Genomic DNA, 11191 nt, shown 5'->3' with positions numbered 1-11191 from the left:
GTTTGGAACGTGTACCTACTCAATTTTGTCATATTGTCCGAAGCTCGATCGAAATAAAACGCGGAAAGACTCGGAACGAGTAAATCTGTTCCATCTAAAGTAACCCAGAAGTTTCGAGAATGGTAAATTTAAAGGATTTATAGGAACAGAATAAGTTCTTTGTCTTACGTGCTTTCATTCGAATCGTTTAACAAATTTTCGTTCATCAATCTTAAATAAGCACATTTTCAATAGAAAATTTTCGATAAAAATTCACAGTTGAACGCTTATTCGTACAATTGAAACGTTCGTTTGTCGATTTTTTACGAAAACGTGCTTAATTTTGAATCTTAGGTAATTCTGATTTACATACCGGATGAATTCTTATGTTCTATATTGTCTTTTCCATTCTGATTCTAGAAATTCGCAAAATTTGCTAAATTTTAAAACTTCGGAAAAATGGCTGAATCGTATCGCAACCTTCACAACAGAGTGTTCAAACGAGACCACCAAACCTTCAAGATGTCTTGTTTTTCATGGGTTTTTACAATTATACGAAAAAACGCAACGGATATACGGACGTCGAATTATTACGATCTTGAATAACCAAACATCACCACTTGCTTGGTGTAAAACCAATTGACAAAAACTAATATATTTTATTTGCCTATGTGAACAAATCTCCGAATTGAAATGAAAAAATACTTTTAGAAGATCGCACACGGCTACAAACATTATAATTTTAAGATCTACAGACACATATTCAACTACTCTGAATACAGAGATAAACAATTTATTTAGATAGGCTGGTTCACAACTTTATTAAACTAGAAATGCAATCAAATATTTTTGATACTAGTTAATAATTCGCGTAGTGACACGTCTAGATGGCACGATATTCCTCCTCGTGTCGATTGATATCTTGAAGCATGGTGGACAGCTCGGCAGCTTGTGCGGCAGCTGGCCTTTCGGCAACAGGGCGACAGTGACGCAGGTTACCCTCCACCCAACCATGGTGGTATAAGCACCTGGTCAGTGCCCTCTTTAACTCGATATCGTCAGTATTTGTAGCCCTACTGATCATTTCCTCCTTTATAAGATCCAAACGACTTTGCAAGGCATTGTATAACTCCTCGTTTGCGGTGAATGACATTTTAACTGTGTACTAGTGAGCAGTATATATCTAACTCCCTACTTGGCAGGTAAAACTAGTTTCCTCAACTAGATGTGGCGAACAAACAGTCAACCACCACGGGCAAACACGGCTTAACCATTCAACCATATAATTTTCTTCTAAAAACCACGTTTATACACAGGGAAAAAGGGGTAAATAAATTATCTGAACAGAAGCTATAACGGCCGGAAAAGAAGTAATATCTTAATAATCTAATAAAATATACATGTAATGATTTAAAAAACTGCCGTTATAACATGACTATTTAGGATGTGTCAATGGATGCGTGAAACGGATCACCCCACAGTCGTTTACGAACGAGAAACAGATCAGGGTTGCTGCTGAAGTAGCTAGTCTAAGGCAGCACTTCACTTCCAGAATGTATTTTCCAAATATTGCTGAAATTGATACCGAGACCCGCGGAAAGCTGGTCGTAAAAACGTCGAATTTTTTCCCGAGAAAAATCTATAAATTTTACTATGAAAAAATTTCATAAAATAAATGACTAACTCATTCTTGTTGTTTCACTTATATTAATTTTCTTGAACATAATAAATTATTACAAGTATTGGGATGACTATGACATATATAAAAAGGCTGCGATGACTGTATTGTTTTTGCACTGGTATAAAAACTTGTTTAAAAAACGCTTACTGATTGAAAATAATGCTTTTATACTGGATTGTACGTTATATCACAAGAAATTTTCGTAAAAAGCCTATTATCATTAAGATATAGATTATTATCAAGGATCCAAAATGTACATAAATTGAATATGATAAGTTTGCAGATTTCTGACATAACTGATAAAACAGGTACTAGATTTAACACAGTATGAATTTTCAATGGCTATGGTCCTTTGTTTCTTTCATGGTAATATCGTTAATTTAAAATAGAAAAAACCGACAGCTTGTCGACGAAAATATCCGTCGATACATGTCGTGTTCCGACTGTGGTCGAAATATGTCATTCAAAACAGAATTATATCATTAATTGCCGCCGAATTTTTTTTTTTTTTTTTTAAAAAACAAACTTACTATTCTACCCTTGAAAAGTCATGATAAAACACAAAGGACGTAACCTATAAGGTCGAATATTTACACAAAATAATAATTAAAACTCAACGGAAAAATTATTGATTTGGCTAAAACCAAGAACGAAAAGCGTCGGTGTTTCTTGTGAAACGTGTGTTGACGATTCCGTCGTCGACGAATCTCGCCGTTCGCTGTCCTCCTGTGAACGGAGAATTTATCACAATATTGTGAAAAAGCCCAGCTCTATTTGTGTGGCCGTTTATCACCGGCTGGCATGGGAATAATCTTTGGGCTGCCGACGTAGGCATGTCTTGGGGCCGCTGTGTTATAATGTCCTCGTGCCTGCTTGGGGACGGGCGCCGCGAGACTTGGGGATGGGAAGTCGACCTAGAATTTTGCGCCCCGCGATAAATTGGTTGACCGGAGTTCCGCGCAAAATCCGTTATTTGTGGATCGTCCTGCATTGTAATGCACCGCGACAAAGCCATTTGATATGGCTCCGTCATCTGTCGGTACATACGGGACATTTCAATCGACCGCCACTTCCCCTTATCCCTCAACGCCTCGTCCGACAAACCGGCTTCGCACGCTGCGGAAACCCCAGACATTTTGCAGGATTTTCTGCCCACTGGGCCGAAATATCCTACTTGACGGCATAATTGCGTAATATCGTTCAAAAGAGTCTGTGGCGAAAGTTGATACCTGCCGTCAGCCACAATTTGTCTACCACCTGGCAGCCACATGGTAGAAGTTCTACAGAACAAGAAATTTTCATCCAGGATCCCTTCTCCCATAAACTGGAATCCACATCTGCGGTAATACTTCTTAATCAGTACCACGGGACACAAATCTCCGCCCTCTGAAGCCAACAGGTTTGTACATCCTTCATGTTCTTGATCATTCTTCCTCTTTGGGTAGATCACTCGCAGAACTTCCACCCCGCCTATTTGATCTTGGCTTATATGGCAAGCCCTCACTTGATCAAGATCGGCGAGGCGAGTGAATGTGTGGAACTGCAAAATTATTGCCACCGTCGCTCGGAAAAAAGGCAGAGGAATGTCCCAGATGGAGTCATAGTCATAAACTATTTTGCGCATGATTGCCGTGAGAACACCCTTAGGAATGGGCGTGGCTTTTCTGACGGGGGCGCGTTCCGTTGCTGCTCTTCTCACTGCTCCTTCCAACAGCCGCGACACACGTTGTGAAAACTCCGAAACAGGCTGATCTATTATATATGACCATGCCTTCAAACCTCCACAAACTTGTTTGAGAAAAGAGTAAGGTTTCCTTATATCCTCAAGATAATGGATGAAGTCCTGCAACACCCTTTCCTGGAACGTGGTTGCCGGCAGATTCCTCTTACGCAGATAGGCGAGAAATACCTCCACTACCTGTGAATGTACGCTCGTGGTAGACTGGGCGCGGGACGACGTGTATAGTCTGGCATCTCGACTCTTTGTCGGCGATAAATTCAGGCCTCGCGCTGCCCTCATGATTCTCAGAGCTGGCCTTTGTGAAATCCGAGCAGGAAGACCCTCTCCGACTAAAAATATAGATTAAATTAACCATAGATCTAAGTAAAACGGACTTCTTACGCGTTAAACACCTCTTATGGAAAAAGTTATTCATCCAATTGAATGCAAAGAAAAAACCTGCGTCGAAAACGATCATTGTACGTTAACAAAATTCTTTGTTTGTTGTATCATAGATCTGAGATTAAAAGTTATCAATCCTAAGGCCGAAAAAACGTTTGATTCCTGTCTTGCTACCCGATTTTGTATCATATGAACAAATATACTTGCCTCTCATAGGTCTTTGTTGCCCTCTGGCCCGATAAGCTGGATCAAATCCGGCGCGACCCATTTTATACTGATTGCCGCGGATTCCTCTAATAAAAAGTCTGAAATGGGTATACAAATTGAGAAATCAAATAACAAATCTCCGAAAAACTCGTTTAATTTGTAAAAAATCAGTATACACAAATATGAAATCCATTCGGAATCAATTACTAAAAAAGGCCAAAATATTAAAATTGTAAACCCATTTCTTGAACAGCCACAAATATATATTAAATTTTCAGAGCGTATCACAGACTAGAATAATTTTCAGATTGCACTTTCATGGAAAGACCGAACGTTAAAAAGATAGAGATGGATATAACAAATATTTATAACAAACCAAAAGTCCAAAACAAGCAGGATTTCTCTTATAGGTATACATAATCTAATCTGTCCAAACAAACTAGCTGAATTTAGAATAATGTGTCTAAAATAAAATAAATATTTTGAAAAATTAAAAAATGCTTCTCATGTTCCTACGCTTTTTGGACTTGTATGGTTATTACAGAACTCTAGATCTACAAATCAGATTAATACATAAATTAAAATAATTATATCTGCAAGGAAATGATATCATTTTATTGGGTACGAATGGAAAATATCTTCAAATCTTACTACATCTTTTCGTCATGGCGAAAATAGAAATTAACCTCCCCCTATGATCTAATAAAGTCTTATCTGTATATTTACTCAAATTTTTTCAAAGAAATATCGTGGCCCAATAAATGAAACATTTCTATTAGCTATAAATACACAACTCATGTCTTAATTAATAAAGCGATCATAGAAAAATTACAAATTCCTTTAAACATACAATCTGCTGCTTCTGATGTAAAAATGGTCTTAAACACAAAAATTCTTTTTATGAAAGACTTAAATTTTCCAGCTTCAATAAACTGCGACCAAAAACAAGCAGACTGCCATAAGGGAATAACAAAAACGATAGTGGCGGACGGTATACTCAAAATCTTATGTAATGCTGGAACTATAACTTTAACTGGGGGACATATGTACATGACACGCTTATTATCCAATTCTTGTATGAAAAAGTCAGTGCCTAATGCCGTTTTATCCGGCAACTTTGAATAAAACGCCGAACATTTTGTATTGGCCGCGCTGGCCATGAGATCGATTTCCGGCGTGACTACAAATTTTTCACATATTAGATTATAATCCTCGAGGGCTACCGACCACTCGTCGGTGTTACTTACTTTAGATCCCTCGTCAGCGATTTTTAGCAACAACGTGCTCCTTCTTTGCCATACTGGCAAAAGAATAATGTCAAATTGCAGCTGGACTAACTTGATATTTATCACATGGCGCTGTAGAATTTCTACTCTAGAGCCGCGGTTCAAAATACTAACTAAACCGCGATTGTCCGTACACCAAACCACTGTTTTGTGTCTATTTTGCTGGAGAAAGGATTCCTGTTCAAACATTTTCACAACTGCCAACAACTCTCGCAGTGTACTAGACTGCTGCATTTCGTCGTATTCGAATGGAAACTCCTTTATGAAACGGAGTTGTTCCGCTTCAAATACATAAGCTCTAGATTCACTTGAATCAGAGACCATGATGGACTCTATCTGTGTGATGTCTAAAGGATCTACAGCTTCCAGCAAAACTGCCTGCTTCGCAGGTTGGATAATGTTGATGACAACATTACACTTGTTGACAGGTTGTCCGTTGAAACTGAAATAAAAACAAAGAATATTTAAGTGTATATTCATATTTAACTGAACGTCAAAAATGTAACCGAAGTTAAACAAAAACATTCGTAAAATGCCAGGGAAAAATAAGGCATAAAAAATCTTAAAAATGTTTCAAAACTAAAAACTCGAATGTACACACCTTATTAGATAAACCTTCAACATTTCGAATTCTTGTAACATTCTATCGTTTATAGCTAAAGACCCGGACCATCCTTTCTCCTGAACAGTCAATCCGAGTGTCTGCTGGCATGCTCTAGTCACCACTCTCATTATACTTCCATGAGAATGGAGAAGGTGACAACATACGCCAAGGATATGCGCTAATTCTTTGGCATATATTACGCCAACCTTATCAGCCTTTGAAATAGCAGCATTAATGTCATTTGTGAGAATTATTATCTTCATTAGGGGGGCACTGATTCTCATAGAAATTGAGTCTAAATTAAAGCCCAGGTAACACAAAGAAGTAGTAGGCCCGACACATTTCGATAAGTTTAATGTCCAGCCTGTGCTTTCGAACACAAATTTTATGAATTTAAGGCTAGCCAATCCTTTAATTTTGGACAAGGCTGAATTGAACGAGTCATCGACGAATGTTGATAAGTCGATGCCTCGAGCGTGGCAGAATCTTCGTATGGGGACTATCAGAGAATTCATTATGAATGTGGCTGGTCCTGACAAAAAATATTGCATTCTTATGGATCAAATTTAAAAAATACGTACAATTTAAATTCGACGCTCGATCATTTCTTAAGAAAAACACTACCAAAACGTAAAAACAAACACTATACACTCGTTTTTTTTTTTTTTTTTTTGGTTTTTGGTATGCATAAGGTTGTCAAATACATTTCATATTGTGCTCATTAAACAATAGGCATCGCTATCCTTAAGCGTTTTTAACACTGGCGCATCGAACTAGTGCCATTGATTGAATTAGGAAATAAAACAAAAAACTAACCTGTGCCGAATGGCAGTGTTAAAAACTCATAGAACTCCCGCGTGCCAGAGGCGTTGACAACCGCAAAGCCAAATAAACCACGGAACTCTGGATGTAATGCCAAATGGCAATACATTGCTGAGATGTCCAACACGGACATCCAGCAGCCGGGCGTAACTCTGGGAAGAACCATGGAAATGTCCTCCATTTTCATAGACACTTTTCTTAAACAGTCGTTCAGTGTACGTGACAAATCTAAACACTGACGTAATTTCACGTTACCCTCACTATCCAACTTTGACGCCACTGTCAAAGGGTTGACAAAATATGGTTTATAGTCGACTTTTCTAACAATGTTTTCCTTAACCCATTTGTCTGTCTTTGCCTGAACGAATTGAATGTTTTGCAACGCGCTCATGTTGTTCCTAAGGTCTGTCGCCTCGGGAAGAGGAGTAACTATGTCCGGCTTATAACCGTCTCTCAATAAATCTAAAACGGAATCACTGGCGTTTAAAATCTGTTTATAAAATAACTGGGCCTTTGGATCATGGATCCCTCCTGCAACTGGACCGAAACCCAGGTCTTGCAACCGGTCAATTTCTTTGTCAATAAAAGCCGCAAATTCTTGGTCAGATATGTCACTTAAAGAGCTTACGACTAAGTCACTGGTAACAATTTTAACAGAAGTATTGTCGTCGTTTTCAATATTACCATTGGAGTTAAAGTCAATAGTTTTTGTGTCAGTTAAATTATCGTTATCGAGTGGGGCGATAACATCGTCAATGAGGAGCTCCTCGGCTTTGGTAGATGGAAGTACCGCTATGGCCGGGGAACTCGAAGCCTCGCTTCAATCCTTCTTCTTAGGAGCTGTGCACTGGGAGGCTCTATGGCCTTGTTTCTGGCTGAAAATATAATTATCATTAGACTGGCTGAGTTTAACAACTAAAACTCTGTGCTAAATAGTAAGTTAAATTGCGAATATATATATATTTTTTCAAAAAACTAAACTATGTATTTTTTGAAAAAAGAAAAACCTCTTTGATTATCTATTTGGCATATCCATTGATTGCCCGCGCAAAATCGAGATCCAATTATCATTACAACACATTCAAACTGGCTGCAAAAAAGATATATTAAAAAATTTAAACGCTTACCAATTGTGGCACGTGCCAGTGAAGCGTTTCGCAGATGGCCTGGCCTCTCGCTCTCTGTCCCGTCTGCGCTTCTCACTTTCTTCATGCTCCTTGCGCAAAGTATTTAATCTGGTGAGCCTCTCACCCTGCAGAACTTCACGATTATCGTTGCAGGCAAACTTGACAACCACAGAGGGGCTGTTTGTAAACGTCAAGCTCATGTAGAGACTCATGAACTTGAGCAGCTCGATGGCCATAAGCGAGAACTCCATACTGCGATGGACGGTGGCGTGGGCCTCAGGGGGCAAATACAAATTGTAAAGCTCGCGAACTGCATCCTAAATTATAGTTTAAATCGTAACAAATTCTTATAACACTTAAACGGTACTTAAATCAAATATGGTGGTATACAACAAAAACCTCAAATATTACATTGTTTAGATAAACCGCTCTAGTGCTTATTAAGATCTATAGTATTAAAGATAACAACAAGTCCCACTGTCACAGTACTTGTGAAATTGAAAAATTATTCGAAAAAACTGTAAAAAAGAGAGAAGACTAGAACTGTGAACGATACTCTTTGTCGAATAGTTGTAATAATGTTACCTCGATATAATTCTGAACAGACAATAGATCGAGGCCAGTCTTCTGCATCAACCTCAAATAACTGGAGTCACGGCAATTCTGCGCATTGACCTCAGTTATTTTTCCCAGTCTGGTTTGTTGCGTAACAGCATAATGTACTAGGCAGAAACCGGGCGGCTTCGTTTTTGTAGGCACGCCTGCGACAAGCCTTCTGCTTGGTAACGCGACCATCTGCCAACCCTGGGGAAACGGCGTAGCCTGTTGAAAATTGGCTGCTTGAGACGCTTGCATGCCAGCCCTCTGCTGCTGCTGAACTTGCTGTTGCTGGACACTGCCAACACCATTGCTGGTCGATGGTTGGGAAGCACTGGTGCTCTGCTGGTTTTTCTGATTTCTGTCGCTGACTAGCATGCGAATTACGTCGATAAGAGCACTGTTTGGTACCTGACCCGAATTATCGACAGACAAGGGCCTGTCAGCCGCTGATCCTCGGTCATGACATGTACCGCGTGGAGGCATGACAGACTGAGCTGATTTTGTCGGCACTCTGGGTAGTTCCTCCGACCTATGGCGTATGCGTTCGCCGTTTTGCTGCGGTTGGGGCCTAGCTGCCGCGCCTCCTGCCATATATGGTGCCGCATTTATGTTAACATTACTAAAATTCATTGCCTGATTCTGAGATGGATAATGAACTGGACCAGGCCGACACTGTGGTAGATGCTGAGGGTGATGCTGTGCTACTCTATTAATATGATCATGTTGACCATATCTGGCCCTTTCTTGTTGAATGTACGATTGAGGTGCTGGAATGAGAGGTGTGGAAGCCCGAAACGGTCTGGCTCCCATTGGTGCATCATCACCTAGCATGGCCAACAATTCCGCTGGATCTCTTTCATTTCCATCATTCATTCGATCCGCCTCCGCAATTTCATCCATCATAGGAGCTGGTTGTGATTCATGGAACTGCGCATGAGCGGCGTCAATCTGATCCTCTTGATCATGGACACTTTCGTCACTATCAACAGCAGGATCATCATCTACGTCCGCTGCTAAAAATTAAAAAGCTATTTTAATTATCGATTTTCATTTATACATTGCAACTGCTATTTTGGATGGTTAAAACTAAGCAAAACATGTCCAAAATGAAAAAACCATGAATTTAGTCGACAGATTTGCAATTCAGCTAAAGTATATTTATATATTATTGTGCCTTAAACAAGTGTATGCACGAGTCGAAAAAATTTTTTTTTTTTTTTTTAAAAACAAGCATTGGTGTAACGTATATAACCATAGGTCTATATCAAGATACGTGATTACAAGAAAAACTCTATACTTAATAGCCAATAATCTGTTAATTAAAATAATACCTGGAGATACAGGTTCGAAACCGTTTTCATCCTCAAATGCCGGCAATTCTTGGGCTATGTCACCCAAATGTGGCAACTGCATCTCATCCTCACCGTCGGCCATCTTATGTGTGAATATGCGCCGTATGAGATAGAAACAAAGGCTTATGATAAAAAATCTGAAAAATTTATATATAATATAAGTCAAAAATTCTAGAATGAACTCATATAAAAAACGAAGCATTATGAATGATAAACTAATATTTAAAAGAAATAAATCGAATCGACATTAAAAATGACCCCTATAAAAAATTTTCTAGGTTAAGTCTTATAACATAAAATTTGAAATTTGAATCATAAAACTATCTATTATTGCCCTATCAAAAACCACGTGCATAAAAAACCGGCGAATTATGAAAGGGAAAAATATATAAAGAAAAAATGCTATAAAATTAAAACATACTGATGAAAAAATTTAAGGGAGTGGGAGGGAGGGAAAAATAAATTTTTAGAAAAAACTTAAACGATTAATATCACAAGCGACTTTGTAGCATAAATCTATGTTTCACTATCCTTTATTCTTTATTCTTTCACTTTTGTATTTAGATGTTGTTCGTTCAATGGTCAGATAAAGAATGAAGTAAAACAGCGAGCTTTCTCTCGGCCCCTGTAGTCCGAGTGTAAGTGTGTGTGTGCGTGTGTGTGTGTATGACTACTTGCTTTCGCGCTCAGCTTGACAACAACCACCCCTCGTGGTTTTAATCTAAACTTGTACCGTTCCGTCTCACAATCTGCCTACCGCAATTGAGAAACTTATCTGGCCTGTACCGCCATACGTAGAGTCCTCCTCTACTACCACTCAGTTAAGAGTATATAAACGTGCCTATACATCATTGTCGGCCCCTGCCGCTTCATATAGCCTGTATATCATTTATAATGCACGAATACGCCGCAAGAGGTACTCCCTCTATACTACGTCTCTCTACCGCCATCTAACGGCCGTAGCTGACAACTAAGGTTAATTTAATTTTTTCTGTCTGCTAGCTCTCCAGGCTTTCTATATCAGCCATTCTACTTTTTATTCAATACTACGAGCGAATTTTTTCACATAATTCGCTTAAGATCTCTCAAACTGTGTTACTTTAGATTTCTCATATTAACTTTTTATCCTTGTCTTTCCACGTTTTATTCCGAACGACCTGGGCCGCTTGCCAAAATGCTCCTAGAGACACGTTTAATGTATTTTTTGAAATTCCACCATATTGCACAACAAATACCAATTGTTTATTATTGTTTATTTACAATTAATAGTTTATTTATTTTTGTCAATTATTATACTATTTTATAAATATTAAATAATATTCAAGATAATTTTTTAACTTGCAACTGCGCCCCTAGTATCTAGGGGAGTAAAGACAGTAGAATAGCCTTAACCATCCAAAGACTTTAATGT

The 11191-nt window shown here is 38.6% G+C and overlaps 2 protein-coding genes across 2 annotated transcripts; both read right to left on the bottom strand.

Moving 5' to 3' along the window:
- Positions 1-4480: 4480 nt before the first annotated feature.
- LOC145327208 (uncharacterized) lies at positions 4481-7092 on the bottom strand. Its single transcript, XM_080170785.1, has 2 exons — positions 6696-7092; positions 4481-5717 (listed from the first exon to the last, which is right to left on the bottom strand). Exons 1-2 carry the CDS (start codon positions 7090-7092, stop codon positions 5632-5634), a joined length of 483 nt encoding a protein of 160 aa, XP_080026911.1. The 3' UTR covers positions 4481-5631.
- On the bottom strand, positions 5838-10994 carry LOC145327207 (uncharacterized). Its single transcript, XM_080170784.1, has 4 exons — positions 9760-10994; positions 8414-9441; positions 7829-8145; positions 5838-7576 (listed from the first exon to the last, which is right to left on the bottom strand). Exons 1-4 carry the CDS (start codon positions 9980-9982, stop codon positions 7522-7524), a joined length of 1623 nt encoding a protein of 540 aa, XP_080026910.1. The 5' UTR covers positions 9983-10994; the 3' UTR covers positions 5838-7521.
- Between the last annotated feature and the right edge of the window lie 197 nt (positions 10995-11191).

The sequence above is a fragment of the Acartia tonsa genome, chromosome 8 (genome assembly GCF_053477335.1).
Source record: "Acartia tonsa isolate MP-2025a chromosome 8, ASM5347733v1, whole genome shotgun sequence".
NCBI lineage: Eukaryota > Metazoa > Arthropoda > Copepoda > Calanoida > Acartiidae > Acartia > Acartia tonsa.
Note: the sequence above shows the minus strand (reverse complement) of the source record. Positions and strands in the feature narration are given on the sequence as shown.

Excerpts from the sequence above, each read along its gene's own strand:
- LOC145327207 (XM_080170784.1), bottom strand. The coding sequence starts at position 9,982 with ATGCTTCGTTTTTTATATGAGTTCATTCTAGAATTTTTGACTTATATT. Across the intron at positions 9,442-9,759 it reads TTTCGAACCTGTATCTCCAG|CAGCGGACGTAGATGATGAT; the intron begins GTATTATTTTAA and ends TTTAATTTTTAG. Across the intron at positions 8,146-8,413 it reads CTGTTCAGAATTATATCGAG|GATGCAGTTCGCGAGCTTTA; the intron begins GTAACATTATTA and ends ACTATAATTTAG.
- LOC145327208 (XM_080170785.1), bottom strand. The coding sequence starts at position 7,092 with ATGAGCGCGTTGCAAAACATTCAATTCGTTCAGGCAAAGACAGACAAA. Across the intron at positions 5,718-6,695 it reads AACACTGCCATTCGGCACAG|TTTCAACGGACAACCTGTCA; the intron begins GTTAGTTTTTTG and ends TTTTTATTTCAG.